Source organism: Clarias gariepinus, chromosome 15, assembly GCF_024256425.1.
Source record: "Clarias gariepinus isolate MV-2021 ecotype Netherlands chromosome 15, CGAR_prim_01v2, whole genome shotgun sequence".
In the NCBI taxonomy this organism is placed as follows: domain Eukaryota; kingdom Metazoa; phylum Chordata; class Actinopteri; order Siluriformes; family Clariidae; genus Clarias; species Clarias gariepinus.
In genome coordinates, this window is record NC_071114.1 from 17,338,840 (window position 1) to 17,356,360 (window position 17,521).

At 37.0% G+C, this 17,521-nt stretch overlaps 1 protein-coding gene across 1 annotated transcript in view; it reads left to right on the forward strand.

Annotated features, from left to right (window-relative positions):
• gpc1a (glypican 1a) overlaps positions 1 to 17,521 on the forward strand; it is a 49,091-nt gene that overhangs the window by 10,106 nt on the left and 21,464 nt on the right. Inside the window, exon 2 of the mRNA XM_053513299.1 lies at positions 13,896 to 14,054. Within this exon, the coding sequence (XP_053369274.1) occupies positions 13,896 to 14,054 (159 nt within the window). The remainder of the gene's footprint in view (positions 1 to 13,895; positions 14,055 to 17,521) is intronic.

A 17,521-nucleotide genomic window follows, 5' to 3' on the forward strand; every position in this document is an offset into this window, starting at 1 on the left:
ATAATCAAAGCTAAAGGTAGTCAAGTGAAATATTAGCGTGAAACTTTTTTTCCATTTATTTATTTATTTATTTATTTATTTATTGTATAAATTATTATTTGGCCAGGCAGTCTACTGTAAACACATTTTGTATCAGGACTGGGTGAGAGAAGAACCTGTTGCCATCCTTCCATGATTACATTTCTGGCTCCAAGTCCTCCTAGTTCTAGTGCTTAGACTCTAAGTCTAATTTTAACCCCAAAAAGGCTTCACAAATGGACATCGCATACACTGTACTCCCTTATATAATCAACGTTTCATATCAATGACATTGTATTTTTTTATAGTGCTAATTCTATAATTAAAATTATTTAATTAAACAGGAGTACTTTATAGATGATGGTGTTAAATAGGGCTGCAACTAATGATTATTTTAATAATCTATTAATCTGTTGATTTTTTTTTTTTTCGATTAATCGGTTTTTGGGTTTTAAAAACAAAAACAAGAGAAGCATACATTTTCAACCCTGTATTCAAAAACAACACTAAAATATTTAGAAAGTGCACAAACATGTTGCTCCTTGAGGTGTTATAATAATAATAAAATAAATCAAAAATGGACTAACAAAAAACATAGACATATATGCTTTACATCTCCCAAATATATACAGTGTAACCTTGGATTACGAGCAGAATTCGTTCCGGAAGCGACTCGTATTCCAAACCACTCGTAAACCAAATTTAATTTTTGAAAACACACTAATGGAATCACTGCTGTAAAGAAAAAAGAAAACAAATTAATTTACTTTTAAAAAAGAATCGTGACAGAGCAGTGTTTTTGTGTATAGCAGAGAGAGTGTGTTTGTGTCTGTGTAATGTAGATGAAAGTGTGTTTGTGTCTGTGTACTGTAAATGAAAGTCTGTGTGTGTGTGTGTGACACGGTATCCAATGACGCGCGCGCACACAGCAGGCAAAGAGCAGGCTACGCCTTGAGCAGAGAGAGAAAATGGATTTTTAAGTTTCTAATGAGACTTGCTTTTACTTTACACGCGCGTTGTACACGCATGAATAAAGACACAAAATAAAATATGTTTTACACACGTGGTCACAGTGTTATATTAAAAAGTACACGCGTGCATTATTGATTATACCAGTAAGAGACGCGCACTAAGACCCAGCGGGGGAGGCGATTACCTGATTCCGTGTTTCTCTGCCACTGCCATGTATCTTTCCTCTGCCTTCGCTCGTTTTTTATTTTTTGCTCCGCCCTGTCTAGCATCAGTGCACGAGACCGAGTGTGTTTACTTCGCTCCGCGCTCAACTAAATTCCTTTTTAATAATCAAATGTTCTCCGCGAACAACGAATTGATTATGAAATTCGTTGACAACTTTTTAGTAATCGATTTTTATCTATTTAATTGATTCGTTGTTGCAGCCCTAGTGTTGAACTTAGATATCGGCTGATTATCACGCGTGACAATTGCATACACATTATATGGCCCAGTCACCTGAATATCACACCCATACTGTAGGTGTTTTTTTATACTGTAGGTGTCATCATACCGTTCTATGTATAATCCCTTCTCTGGTATTATTGCAACCTCTGCTCTTGTGTGCAGACTTTTCACTAAATCTTGGACTAAATTTGTTTATTTACTGTAGCTACAAAAGCGTTAGTGAGGTCAGGCAGTGATGTTGGGTAAGGAGTTACACAGTTGCTATTCCAATTCATCTCTAATGTGTGCAGTTGGGTTGAGGTCAGGGCCTTGTGCGAGTTACTCCAGTTCTTCCACTCCAACATTGGCAAATCGTGGAGCTTGCTTTTGTGCAAGGGCATTGTCAAGCTGGAACAGGTTTAGACTCAGCCAGCTACCACTTGAAGGGAAATTTTATTGAAACAGTAGACAAAGTATATGTTGGACACAAATGTGCTTCCAAATTTGACGGTCCGCTGTCCACCAAGCTTTGGCCATGTAGTAAATACAGTATAATGTAAGTATTATAATTCAGGTGATTATTTAGTCACCTGGTCTATTTGTAGTTCTCAACTGTCTAATTTCTTTGAGTCTGTACCAACCATGCTGTCAGATTCCTGTTTTTGCCTAACAGGAGTGGAACCCAAGGTTGCTCCAAGCAGACCGTTTTAGTTGTCTTGACGTGGCAGGAATGCTATTTGCCAACACTGAGAGACGATCAGTATGTTTGTGTCTTTAGGTCAGAAGTCAAAGTGGGTAGTGCCATCATTTTGCAATGGTGGATAGGAATTAAAGTAATTAAAGACAAAACACCATGAGACTTTTTTATTTGGATCTGGGGCACAATAAACATTTAACAACAGCAAAAAAAAGCTTGATATGTACAGGCATACTGTATATATTTTAACTCAAATACTGTAATGTGCGTCAAATATATCGACTGGTGCAAACAAAAACCTGCTAGTCAGTTTAAGCATAGTTCTAAAGCATACAGAGTACATACTCTAAAGAGTACAGTGTATATTTAAATATATGCTCTTTTATTGTTAAAACAAACAAACAAAACAGTAATTAATAGTACTGGAGCGCAAATTTCTGGAGAAATTTTAAGTGTGCAAAAGTCATAGCACACCATCCCGATTGAGCCGCACGGAACGGTGTAACATATGTGAGGGTTTTCTCAAAGCTGCGGGACGAGAAACGCTGCAAAGTTTTAGGCGGAAGAATAATAAGTGGGCCTAGACACACTTAATAAGAACCTTGGATAGGATGAAAGTGGATGTCGAACATAAAAATCCGGCAACTTCCCTTGTTGACACAATGATGGCGACCGCACATCAATCAAATAGCAACTTCAGCAATTAAGGTGCTGCAGCAGACGAACGTAGCCGCTTAAACGTAGGCGTTCTAATCAGTTTATTACTACTGTCAAATCTCGTTCTAAAGAACTTGCCAGAACTGGAATATTTAGTTCGTTTTAATCATTGTTTGTTTTAACCAACACCCTTTTGGGGAAAGGTAAAAAAAAAGATTTATGTAAATGAACAGTTAAAATCGATGTCAAATATCTATTAAAAACATGTTTATTAAACTTTAAGTGGGCTATTGGGGGAACAAGAACATAAAACATGCACATGTGTTGGCTAAAAATTGATTTCTGCCTTATGGTATGATGAAGATGTCACTCTACAGATGTTACAATCGATTCTATCTAGCCATATAAACTAGCATTATGGCGTTCGCTTCAAAACCATGCATGATGTAAAAGTTTTTGCTGAAACGAAATCACTATGAATGGAAAGTGTATTAGTGAAATTTGTGAAGTACAGATCACTACATTGTATCCTCGTGTTTGCTGAAAACAGGGTTCATTGTAGTGAAAATCAGCTTTACGCTGGATTGATGTTGCTGGTGGTCATGTTGCCGGACCATGTGAGCAAAGTGCACCCAAATAGTCTGAACTGTTCGGTTATCAGCTAGGCTCTGTGCTGTCGAAGGTAATCTGTGTCAAGGTTTGTATGTTAAGTGCTCTGAAATGCCTTTCTACTTATCACAGTTCTGAGGAAAGTGTTGTTATACAGTAGCTCAACTTGCGGGTCGAGGCTGGTCATTCTCATCAACAAGATGTTTTCATCCACAAATCCACTGACTGTGTTGTTCATCATATTGTGTAAGCTATAGAGATTGTTATTTGTGAAAATTCCAGGAGTTTCTGAAATCGACTGGCTTCCACCAATGCAACCATGGCATGGTAAAAGTTAGTGACTTCATGACCAAGTTAATATCTGCTCAGTGATGCTCCTGTGGAGTTCATATTTCCATCCACCTCAATAGAAAATCTTTTCTTTCCAGCTGTGGTGGAGTCTCTTTGATATTACAAACCTCTGTTGTGTTGGAAAACCTCCCTTTTTTTCCGATCATTACTGTTGCCAGTCCAGGAATTTACTATCTTTCAGTGCACGTATACATGATCATAAGAGCGTGACAGAAGCACATCTAAGAACTCTTCCCTCCAGACATGTGTGAATAGATACTCAGATTTCAACAGGTTAAAGGAATAAGATGGGGACATATTTAATAGCAGGTGATATAAAAGTCGTGCAAACCCAAACGCAGTGCTGAAGGGTGATAAAAATGATTTCTGGTTGTCAGGTTTTTTATACCATGACCTTGAGGTACTGTATTTTGTTTCACCATGACATGCATGTGTTAAAATGAAAAGAGCTAGTGCTTATGTCAGGGGCACAAATAGCATCGCTGTTGTGGTTAATGTCCTTGTACCTAAGAGTTCAAACAGAAGCAGAAAATGATGGTTATTCACCTGGCCATTAACACCTCCAGCATGATTTATGCAACAGTCAATGCTTGACTGAAGCTGTGACAGGTAATCATCACTCAATGTGCTTTCCAATAGCTGACTACGCACAACCATAGTCCTTGTTTGTCTCTTAGGCTCGTGAGCTGGTAAAGCTCAATGCTTAGTGGTTTGTACCTAATAGCTGTCAAGATCCTGTTCTTTCCTATTATATGCACGCTCTCTCTATCTCTCTCTCCCCCTCTCCTTTGTCCTCCATGTCAAAATATAAAGCACCGCTATAGCAGAATATGTGAGCGAAAACAGCAGCAGCAGCAGCACAAGAGCTGATCAAACGTAGCACTCCAGACCTCAAAGAGGAGGCGACAGGAGAATACAAGTAGCTCATGGTCTGTTTCTGTTGTAGTTCTCATTTCTAGTTTCTCTCAACTAGCATCGGTATACACACACACATACACACAAATGTCTAAATCAAAGTGTTAGTCTGCTTTCCGGGACATTATTTGGACATTCATTTTGGTGATTGAGAATTTTACATGTGAATGATCAAAATCTAAACAGCAGTGAGTGGCAATTATCAAGTCCTAGCACCAAAGCATAATGACAGAAGACATTACAACAAGTAGCATGTTATTTAAAAATAATAATAATAATAATGTATCATATCAAGCATAAGACATTACAAAAAACATTCTAAATCTGCAGGGAGTGGTCTGATTAATTAAGCAGAGCAGAGGCCCCAGGCTAGCATCATTTATAGATCTTTTAATGTAAAAACAATTATTTCAAAATTGCCTTACACTATCCAGGCATGTTCGTATTTTACTGCCAAAATTCGGATTTATGCATGTACAGACAACAGCATTATATACAAAAGTTATAGCCAAAATGAATAATCCTCTCGTGAAAAGGTATGGATAGATATTACAGTATGTCCTCAGTGGTAAAGTTTGTTTTTGTCATCATGTCTAATGGTCTTTTCACACCTGCCTTGATTAGTCATTTCAAATCAAACTCTGGTTTGTTTTCCACCTGGTGTTTGGAGTTAGTTTGAACAGGTCTGAACACAGCAAGTTCACTTGAAACAACCGCACAGAGACCCTTTCAGGATGTGGTCTTTGTCTCGTTCTAAACAACTTTGGAGCAGTTTGTTTGTGGTGAAAAATGATTACAGAAAAACTACAAGCAGTAGTCTGCAAGTGTCTCCCGTAGCCAGGGGCGTTGTGCATGTCTGACTGTCTACCAAAACCATCTTTAGGTTAACAAAATGAAGTTCAGTATCCTGGTGCACAAGCCCAATAGTTTCTCCCTTGTTCTGCACCGTCAACTGCAGGCTGCATGTGTTGTGTTGCAAAGTGCTGCACAGCATAGTAGATTCAACATCTTTTCTCAAAGTCCATTCAACATTCTGCTGCCATGGTTTTGTTTGGCATTTTGCCAAGATAATTACCACCATTATGCTATTTTGCATAAAAATAAGGGTTTAAGGGTGTCTGGTTATTCAGAAATTTCCTAGTAGGTAAAGATAATAACTCTGCTCACCTGTCTCTGTGTCCAGGCTGAGTTGGCCACTTTTGCCCCACTTTTCATATCGAAAACTTCTAAACAGTTTTTAATATACCACTGACCTACAGTATGTATTTATTTGGAGCAGTGATCAGGTACGAATACAGACACTAGTAACACAGCTTTGCAAATCCTAATATAATGGCAGCAACAGCCAGTGCAAACTTTCCTGGTTGCATCCCTTGTTTAAGACCAAAAACATTTAAAGACTCATTGTAATACTATAATTGACCCAAAAAGCAATAAAATGATGCAATCACTGAAACATTCTTTTAAAATACAGTTGCATATTTATTTTTGGTTTCCAGATTTGTGTATGTGTTATTCAGTTTCTTAAATGCTGCATAGAGAAAGCTCATTATACACATGAGAATTTGAAGAACAAGACAAGTTAGAACCACAGACTATACAGTAAGTGTCACTTTATTTTCAAAGTATAACCTGCCTGACGAGTATGTCTTATTCAATTCACACGAGCAACACAGGTTAAGAGCTGCCTACATGTTGTTATGAACAAAGCATCATTGTACCTATTAACCTAATTTGCTTAATTAATTTTCCGGAGATTCAATGTGGGGGAAAAGCTTGAAGAGCGCTAAATACTGTATCCTGCACTGGCAGTAGAATTAGCTTTTTGAAGTATATACAGTAACAAATCTGTTGACATGCGGATCAATTTCACTGTCAGCCTAAAATGGAGCTGCATATTTCCCCCCTGCATGATGTACTGCTTAAATACACATGTAGAAAGTGACAGAGCAGCATCGGGGATTGCAAAATGAGCTCTCTTGTGCACAGAGCTAATGTTACTGCCTCCATTACAGGATCAGAGGGGTTCATTAGATAGCCCTGTTAGAGTCGTTATATTTCCCATTCCTCAGCTCGCTTTGTATCTGCGCAGGCCATAAAACTGAATACTTGCATATGGGAGCAGGCCATGTGCATTCTAAATCACACTTTTAACCGGACCCTTATCACCAGACCACAGACACGTACACGCATATAGACACGCGTATATTTGAGAGCCTGTGGTAGATGGTGTGGCATAAAGGGCTAGGCTAACTTGTTAATTTTCTGATGACAGGAGCCGGTTTCACAGTGCAGACTCTCAAAATCAATTAGAAAGTGAATTTGAAATGTTTTATGGGACACACCCAGTCGTTTCTATTTACAAATAAAGCCAATGGAGGAACAAAAACCCGCCCTTAGGGGGACGTCAGAGGAAACGAGGGTCAGAGTTCGACAGCGGGACGTTTAAGACACCAGGCCTTCTCAGCAGTGAAGCCTCTCTATGGGGGAAAAAAGGGAGCAAGAGACATTTAGAGCACTAATAAGGAGACGATGCAGTTAAACAAAAGGTCTTTATAAAAGGGCAGGAAACGGAAGGCTGAAGAAATGACTGACAGATTGAGAAGCGGATTTTTTCTGAATCCAGTTTGGCTGAATAATTATTTTATATATTATAATTATTTTTATGTACTCAATTAAATAATAAAAAGAATCAAATAAAAAAGTATATAATTAGGGATTTTGCCTAAATACTAAAGTTATATAACTTTAATCTCCACTCCAACATGAGTTCATCAGTATTTTTGAGGAGAAATTAGTGTGTATTTTTAACCAGGTTATATACTGTACAGTACATCCTTTCAAACATTTGTTTGCATGTATTTCTAAAGAGAACATGCCAACAGTTTAATAGATACTATGGAAAAAAACAAGAATATAAAGTTTATATATTCAGAATAAACATATATATTTCCAGGCTCAAATTGTATGGCTTCATATTTAATAAAACCCATTTCAGTTAGACCATGCTCACTTTGGGTTTAAATCTGAGTACTCGGGGTGGGCGATACCACTAATTCCCTTTTCAGTCTGATACCAAGTAATACTAAAGCTAGTATCATGATATTGATACCAATACTTTAAAAAGTTTTTTTCTTATACAAAAAACAACTATGTGATTTCTTTACTGAAAATCTGCATATGCAGCCCTAAAAAATTTAATGCATTGGCACTACTAGGCAAAATTATTAAAGATCAAATTTCTAAATTTTTCTTTCATTTTTAACGGAATGCTTTGGCACTACTATGCTAAATGATAAAAGATCATGTTTCGCGATTTTCCTTTCATTTTTAACAAGAGCAAAACACAGGCTAAGACAGGTTTAAAAATATGCAAGCAGTAGCAGAATGGTTGACATGAAATTATCTGTTGATGAAAAGAACTGTTGAAAAAATATATGCTTCATTTTTTTCTGGGCTGTGCCCTCGTTCCTATGGCTGCATCACAACCAGCACATTGGCACTGTCTCTCATGTGCTATTGCTTAAATATACAGTACAGTGTTTTCTAAATACATTTAGACAATAATGATTTTTTTAATTAAAAGTGTAATTAATAGTCAAATTAAAAGAAGAATCAAGTCTATGGCATGAACTTAATTTTCAAGAATTCTCAGCCACATACAGTAAGCTACAGTACGACATGAACAATGACAATACAAAGTAGCACATAAACTTTGGTCTAGTGCTCCAGGCTTCACGCCCACCTCTTCGCAATAAGCACGCTTCCTTTAAATAACCTGAACTTTAATGACTTTTTGTAACGTCTTCCTCCTGGTGGTGTGCCGTTGGTGTTACTGATGCTCTGTGTACATGCTATTTTAGCTTCAACCCGTGTTGTTTAAAAAAAATAAAAAATTATTGATTTTATTTTTCACCATAGAAACATTATTAAATTGTCAAAATAATGGGATAATGTAAAAAAAAAAGAGAAAAAAACTTAAAACCTTATTTTAAAATAACAATGAAAATTGTAAACAAATTACAATAAAACCAAATCACTAGTTGATGTTTGAGAAAGTCTGTGATGTTGTAAACATGTTTAAAATAATATAAATTATTTGGTGTAGAAACAAATTACTTTAATTCGCATGTTTGTTCACAGACTTTAGCTTAAAAACTAACTAATAAATTAACTTCAACACATTTTCAAGTAATGTTTTAATTTATTAACAAATTATAGAGAATGTTTTTAAAAATGGTAAACTAAAGATTTTAATATAGTAAACTAAAAATCTGAAGTTTATTTTCAAATTGAATTCATGTTTCCTTTAATGTTTTGCAATTAATTCATATTTTATATTGATAAAAAAGGGTATAAAATGTTTTAACATTCAGATGTTTTATTATTCAGTTCCTAATCATAAATCAGTTTTTTAGGTGCAGGTTAAAGTGTGTCAGGTTTGTGTGTGTTATTGAGGGTGAAACTTTAAATATATATAAAAAAAAAGGTAGAGTGTTTGACAGTTAGTTGGATTTCTGGGTAATGTGGTGGTATTGAATTTTAGTCTGTCATGAATTCCTCTAGTGTGAACAGATATTATATTTAACAAGCTGGAATGTGACAAATTTACCAAAAAGTACAAAAAAAAGTGTTCTGAATTTTTTTTAGAAATAAAAGAATAAATTGGTTCCGTGTTTAAAATTCTACCAAAATATTATAATTCTTACCCCTACATAATGAATTATTACAAAAGGGCAAAATGTTCATATTTTGTTTATCATTTTGGCACCACTCTATTTCTAGTTCTATGTGTGTTGTTGTTTGTTTGATTGTATTTTTTTTTTTTTACTTCTGTTGTTGTGGCAGATTCGATTATTCCTGCTCCATCTTCCTCCTTTACTTCCACATGCTTTAGATTGATTTGTTATGTCATGATCTTGTGTTGTACACAGTCACACTACTACTCTCGTGCACGGTCTGTAAACCGATGCCTCGGGTTAGTGCACCTCTGTCTGAGCTTAAATCCTCTCAGGATTTAAGAAAAGGCAGGAAGAGAAATAAGAGGGGCTTTGAAGCTTGTCCTTCACAAGAACTTTCTCTTAACCTGCGCTTGCTTTTGTGTGAAATATTTTTTTATGTTTCTGACTGAAGTGTGTCCAGGTATGTTGTAAGAAGTCAGTCCAGATGATGTGAGAGTAGTTTTAACTGTCTTGTCAACACTCTTGAGGATTACTAATCCATTAATCCACGTTCTTTGCCAGCAACTCTATACGCTCTCTAACTGGAACTATTATAGGCTCAGTTGAAAGGAAAGTTTAGTGGAAAATCTAATTTGTGCGATTTCCCCACTAGTATATCCATTTTCATAATAAAAGATGTGCACTAAAATTTGTTGCCATTCTTATGACTATAACACATCTTTAAGCAAAAAATCCAGAAGAAAGTTCTGATTTTCAAAGAAGCTGGGTTACTTGTAAATCTAGGGTTAAACTGTCCCGAAGAGCTCGGAATCTTGAACTACCCCGTTCTACTGTTAACTAAATAAGTTTTTTAATTTAAAAAAAAGTGTAAAAACATTATTGGAACCATGACATGGTCAACCTGGGACTTCTGCAAAAAGGTCTTCATGCAGTTTGAACATCTGCTGAGCAGGACGTTTTCATTCTACAGTATGTCTAGTGAGTTGTTGCTCTTACTGCTGCTAAGTGACAGTCAGTTATTGTTATTGTATATTTTATTATTATTTCTTTATTTCTACATGTGTATTGGTGCATACATGTTAATTTCTTTCACACATTTGCTTTCACACTGGATTTCTGTTTTCTTCCTATGCTTGATGACATAGCTCTGCTCCGCAGGGACGCACATGTCTTTCAGTCCTCCTCTAGACGTTCACTCTGTCTGATTAATAGCCAGTAACGCTGGTGCTATTGTACTGGGTTCTCCAAGGCTAACTGCCTCTGCCAGCCCAACCCGAAGAGCTTTGCCTTCTCATTATCCACTCAAAGCGCCAATAAAAATGGCGAGACAGCCAGTCTGCCATTTTGTCTGTCTGTCTGTTTGTCTGACCGTCACAGTGACAAATAGACTGTCGTAAAGGATTTTCCTTGTGACCAAAAGGTGATTTTTTTTTTCTTCTGTTCATCAGACAGTGATCCGGCGCATCATTCACTCGGCAGCCTCTGAATGGGTCAAGACTGACACTGAGACGTTTCATCTTGATTTATTATTATATTTGTCGGAATATAATATAGCCACACCTTGGGAGAGGATGAAAATATGATGTCTTGGTGTAGACACACTCTCATTCTTATGGCACATTTCAGTAAGTCTTTTGTAAGATGTCACATTGCAGCTGATAAAATGTGCAAAGCTCAAATCTGTGTCATGGACCTAATGGCCTGTGAGCATGTATCTGTCTCTGCAATAGAGAGAGCGAGAGACAGAAACTGTGCTTATGTGTGTGTGTGTGGGTGTGTGCGCGCGCGTGTATGCGTAGTCTCGGCTGGTCTGCTGTATTGATATGCAGGCCACACTGCTGCGGTGCTCGCGGACTGAAATGAGGAAGCTCTGGCACGAAGGACTGGGATGAGATGTTTTAATGAGATTGTGGTCTCTTTAGCGGGCATGCAGCGCAGCACTGTATGTGATCTCAGGCTCTGCTTATTGGTTTATGCATGCTCATGCACTTGCTAATGTGTTCACCGCTTCCGTGCAGTGCTGCGGCGCCGCAGTGGGGCTGATTTAAACAAATCACCATCATGATGGAGAGAGACAAAAGAAAAAACTCCCATGAGAACAAAAAGGAGACAATAAACAAAGGAACAACGCGACTGGCGTATCTTTACACAAGATACTTGCATACAGTGTGAGTTTTCTTAAAAGGTCATTGTTCATATAACAAGACTTGTACAATAATATCACATTGCAATAGTCATTTTACACATTACAGCCCACCTTACATTATAGAATTGTTTTTTTGGTTATTCATCTCATCATCTTCACATTATTTAAAAAAAATCATATAGTACTCTATACATTATAGAACCTGATTATTTTTTTTTACATTGTGCTTCAAGAAATGGAACGAAAGCAAACAAAACCACATTTATGGTTGTTGATAACGTGGTAGACAAACAGAAGTGCTGATTTTTTTAATAGAATTTCTAAATTGGAAAACTCTTAACAAATTCTTACGTCCGATCTTCCAGACTTTCTCTTGTAAAGTACCAGTAATTAAGATAATTTAGCAGAAGCACATGGTGTAGGAACTGAGCTGTTGGTCTGTAATTTAATGGAAATGTAAATCTTTTCTAATATAATCTACATGAAATTCATTTAACTCTCTGATGTGATAAATCACACTGCCAAACACAATCATCCGAGCCTCCCCTTCCAACTTTCCATGATCATTTGTCTCCCTGACTGATTATAGTTATGATTCATAGTGTCTGTTTCATAGTATTTTAACTTGCTGAATAAATTACTTTAATGATGCCTAGGACTTTAAGTGCTTGTGTGTTTCCAGCTATAATGCTACTTACAGTACGTTTGCATCATTCTGTCACTTAGCTAGCCTATTTTTGGCTGGCATGAAAGCTTTAGCTACAGTGAACCCAAATTTATTTTATACTGTAAACCAGACAGTACTTCATGTCAAATACAGTAGCTTTCTATCAAATTGTTTAGCCCGGTTGTAAAGTGGGCAATATGTATGATGCGTGCACCGCTTCACATGCTTCCCTTCTTACGCTGACGCACCCATCACTCTGGAATAGGGTCAGTCTGAACTCGTCAGACAATATGACCTTTTACCATTGCACCAAAGTCCAGTCTTTTTCTCCCTAGCAAACTGAAGCTTTTTTTGATTAGACTTACTAAAAATGTTTCCCAAACATGTTTCCTGTTTAGTTCCAATCCTGTGAGCACTCTTCACATTATGTGCATATGGTAATACTCTTCTTTCACTATTAAACAGAGCTATGATTTTTACTGTTGATCTCTACCATGCAACTTTGTGAAGTGTTTAAGTGATTTCCATTCATGATTTTTTTCTGACCGCATTACTTCCACAAAGTTGGCAGTTCGGCAATGCCCTCCCAGGTATTGATAGGGTGTTCAACATTTTCTAACCTAGTTACAGTTATTTTAAAGACCATTAGTTGTTTTCTTTGCTTGATGCAGCCCAATCATTTTTCAATTATTTTTACAATAATTTGTAAAAAATTAGCCCTTTTAAATGAGTTTTAATTCTGCTGTTTATTTTTTAATGTATATTATAACTTTATTCTATCAGTCATCTTTGCCAGAAGTTATATATATATATGCATTTTAAGGCGACTAGAACTTAAGACTAGTACACCAAAATGTGGTTTGTAGATATTTTTTTAGAAAAGCATAATAAAAGTAAATAGTAAATAAAAGTAAATAAATGGTTGAGCATGTTGTTAAAGAAAATTAATAGTCTCATTTACTGGTCATATTGTCATATAATTGGAATTAGCCAATTACACGGGTGCTGTGGTTTCTTATCAATTCATTGCAATATCAAACAACTGCTTTACTGTGCTGTGTGGTGAAAAGCATTGCGCTTTTAAGACTTTTATTAGTTAGCCCATTGTGAACATTTATATCCATCTATATTTCCTCTTAAGAAAGAAAGGATGGCTGCACTCTGGGGGAAATGATCCTAATGTATGTCTTGTCACTTAGCAGCAGATGTATGGAGGCCTGTAGGACAGTTCTGGGTGTTGTTGGTAAAAGCAATGGACATATTTTTTCTCTGATCCCTGTACTAAACTGTAGATAAATAAAATGGTACACAATTTACCCTCATACTTTAGCAGTCTATAAAGATACTCCTGTAGATGCATACGAACTCCTGTAGAACATGTTCGTATGCATGGGGTTTTTGTGTGTGTGTGTGTGTGTGTGTGTGTGTGTGTGTGTGTGTGTGTGTAAGTGTGCCTGCTGGAGAGAAAGACTTATAAGGACAAAGAAACTGTAGTATGATAGGTAGCATAACATGCAGTCTTATCTATCTTGGCATAGCCTCTGTGCCTCAGTTCTAGTGAAGGCGGTGTGGACTCTCTTTAGACTTACAGAGGCATAAAACAAGTAAAATATATAAAACTCAAAAAGCTTATGAAAACCAAAAAAAAAAAGTTATTAGACAATAACACATTTCTATCTTTGTTTTGAACCTGTAATGTCTGTAAAAAAAATATGCTTAAGAGACTGAATGTGAGTCATTTCTCTATTTTGGCAGGTGAGCATCTGCGAGTGTGTCCTCAGGGCTACACCTGTTGCACAAGTGCCATGGAGGAGACGCTGTCCAACCTGAGTCGTAGAGAATTTGAAGGCTTGGTGAGAGAGGCAGGACGCTCTATTCAGGCTTCCCTGAACGCCCAGTACAGGAGCTTTGACAGTGAGTAACACACAGTGTAATTCAACCACCCGCACACAAACACACACACAGACACACACAGAGGGCAGCAGAGAGGCTGAGTTGTAAGAGACCTTGGGACTGACACCGATCTTTATATATTTAATCATCAAAGCATCCATCTGTTTTTGCTTAATGTTTTTATGCTTAGCACCTGGCTAAGCGAACAGCAAAGGGTGAAAGGTGGCACTTTAAAGCACACACTCTCTCCTGCTTTGTGTCACAGTAAGTGCAGATTAAAGTGGGGACGGAAATGTTCTCTCTCTCTCCCACCATGTGGCTTTTCATGGCCTTCCCCAGCAGTGACCCATTAAAATGTGATCAGCTAAGATAGACCAACCGTATCGCATCCGGCCGTAATGATCAGAAAGCCAGCAGTAGTCTTTGTGGTCAGGAGCTTTCATTAGAAGCCAGGATTTTGGTAATATTTTGTGTATTTTATACATGTAGGTGCTTTAATAAGGGATTAAGATCTGTCAGGTATGTTCTGCTGTAGAATAAACTTAAATCAAAAGTAATGAAAAAGCATAGACTGGAATTAAAATTTCATTTTGTGTTTAAAATATCACAAAGAAATTACTTATATGATCATTTGAAAATTAACCTAATTGAAATAGTATACTTTTATCTAAACAACAAACAATTACAGTAGGAAAATTGGATTCAGATGCTAACCTCCACTGATAACATAAGCCTGAATGAATTCGTGCCAAATTTAATTTCTTTTAAAGCACTGGCTAATGCACTCTTCTGAACTTTACAGCAATAAACAACTACATTGACAGTAAAATCACTAGATGATATTAGATTTAGTTTATATGCTGGCACAATCACCCCTTTCTTTAAAAGTTTCATGATACCACACCCTACCAAATCTAAACTACAGTAACTATAGCTGCCTAGGTAAATCTTTTGATACCCCTCTTACTTTATGTTCATACTAGTGAATGACAAAGTTTTCTATGTACCTGCATAACATGGCAACACCAGCCAACAAATGACACATGAGAATTTCTTCCTTAAAATTGTTTCGTACTGTAAATTATCTTTGATGCAATAAACTGAAACTCCAGGCAAGTGAATCAAATGATTTCTCAGGCCCAGTGTGCTTCAGGGGATGTGGTATGACCTTTTTAAAACCTTTAAACATACAACTTTAGTTATTTTATGCACATAAATTTTAATCTAGTGCTTGCCTCCAAAAGGAAGGTGTAGATCAATGGTTTTATTAATCAGAAGCTGGAGGATACAAATTCAACCTTCCAGCTGCTGATTGACTGAACACACCTGATGCAGGTGATCAGCAGTAAGTAAAGCGAGGATAATTGGAATGCATGTACGGCTGTGGCTCTCAAGGACCAGGGTTGGCCACCCCTGATCCTAAAGTTTAACATTATTAAATGTGTACAGAGACATTCCAAAGAAAACAATAATCTTGAAGGGTCCCCAGTGGCACAGCAGTGACAAGTTCGCTCTATCCTTCCGTTCATGTTCAAATCCTGGGTGAACGCAAGTTTGAATCCCTGGTGATGCTGTAGTCTTTCATAGCCAGGAGCTTAGAGAGAGATGATTGGCCGAGCTGTCTCCGGAGGTAGGCACTCTAGCGCTCTCACATCAATCGCGGCTCTAAGCCAATCACGGGTGTCTTGTGAGCTCATGCAAGTGGAAGTAGCGGATAGCGCTATCCTCCGAGCGTGCATGAATGAACAGATCGACAAGATGTGCTTGGCTAGCGTCACGTAGCTTTTTAGGAAACATGTGATAGTCTTAGGCCCTGCCTGACTGGTAGTTGTCGCCTTGATCGAGTAGTACCCTAATGACGGTTGGGAATTGTCTATGACTAAATTAGGGAGAGAATCAGGAAAATTCCAGACAAATATAATAAAAATAATAAATACTAATCTTGGAAATAAATATGCAAAGATTGAAGTAAAAAATCTGCTAAAAATCACACATGGTTTGACAAAGTAAATCCAACAACAACAGTTAAAAAAGCAACTTGTCACTTGCTAGCATAAATGCGCAGCTAGCTGACAGCTAACAGTTTGACCAGCTAACAATTACCCAGACACAGAACAAGCTTGCTAAATGTTAAGTACTGGTCGCAAGGAAAGAGTTTCTGAATTACTACTACACATGATACTTTATAGACAAGTTATTTTAAGAAAACACAAAGGCAGGTAGAATATCTTAAACCTTTATTGATCTACTCGGTCAAAAATAACTGCTAAGGAAGAACTATCAGCAGTATGTTTGTAATTAAGCGTATACTTTCATTGTCCAAGTATTTATTTATTTTTCCACTTTAAAAATTAATTCCAGTCGCAAAGTACATCAGCGTTTTTAAAATACCACGTTACTCATCCTCCCAAAGCAGAACTACTGAAATGCCGTCTGAGTCCCAGACAGAAAACAAGTTTCAGCTTTGATCTGTTCAAAGCAAGTTTGGCAGCTCGAATCCAGCACTCGCTGTTTCTCCTGCGGGAGTGTGTTTGAGCTGGAGGACAAAGCGCAAATATTTTCATCTGCTCCCAAGACACACACATGTGTTTACCATGAGCACTTTAAAAACTTTCCAGGCAGTGACAGTCTGATTTTTGAAGTATTTGTGCAAGCAGCATGAGTCAGAGAAAATATTCTATTTTATGTTTGATCAAAGGTTTATACAATGCACTTGAACATTTTAACATTTCACAATGCTATTTATTTGAAGGCTGTCAACAGAAGCAATTTATAGCATGCATAAACATTACCCTGAACAGTTCAGCTTATTATTCTGTTATTCATCTTCTAACATATTATTCAGTAACTACTCTGAACTGTATGTGTGTGAGGAATGTATGAGCAGACATCTCCTGTGGAGAATTAGACATTTAATAATTTTATTTTAATTTTTTTAACCCACAACTTTTTAAATTCTAAGGTTGACATTGTTAATTAATTTTCTGTAACAGCAGTCCGGACAGTAAAGTAATCACAGCTTTATATTAATGCACTCTGTAAAAAAATGATAGTTTCTATAGAAACAACTTATTCACAGGGACATACACTGTAGCTTCTACGAACCTCTACATGCTACCGGTTGATGACTAATAGATTTGTTTTCTTACGTGTATTCAATAAGGCTCATGCTCACACTCTCTTTATAACAAGATGAACATTTATTAGTCTTCCCCTTTTTGGACCAATGCCTATCGCTGAACACACTAAAAAACTGTTCGCCTCCTTAATCATCACCCCTGAATGACAAACAGTTGACCTTAAATAACCCCAGGCAAACACCCAAACTATGAAACACCGCCCTCTAGTGGTTGGGAGAAAACTTAAGTAAAAACATGGCTCCTACACGCCAGCCCCTAATTGCGTGTGGCAAAGGACATAGCAATTAACAAAAAACTTAACTTGAAAGGAGCCATAAAAATGAACAAATTCCAAGTAATATTCTAATA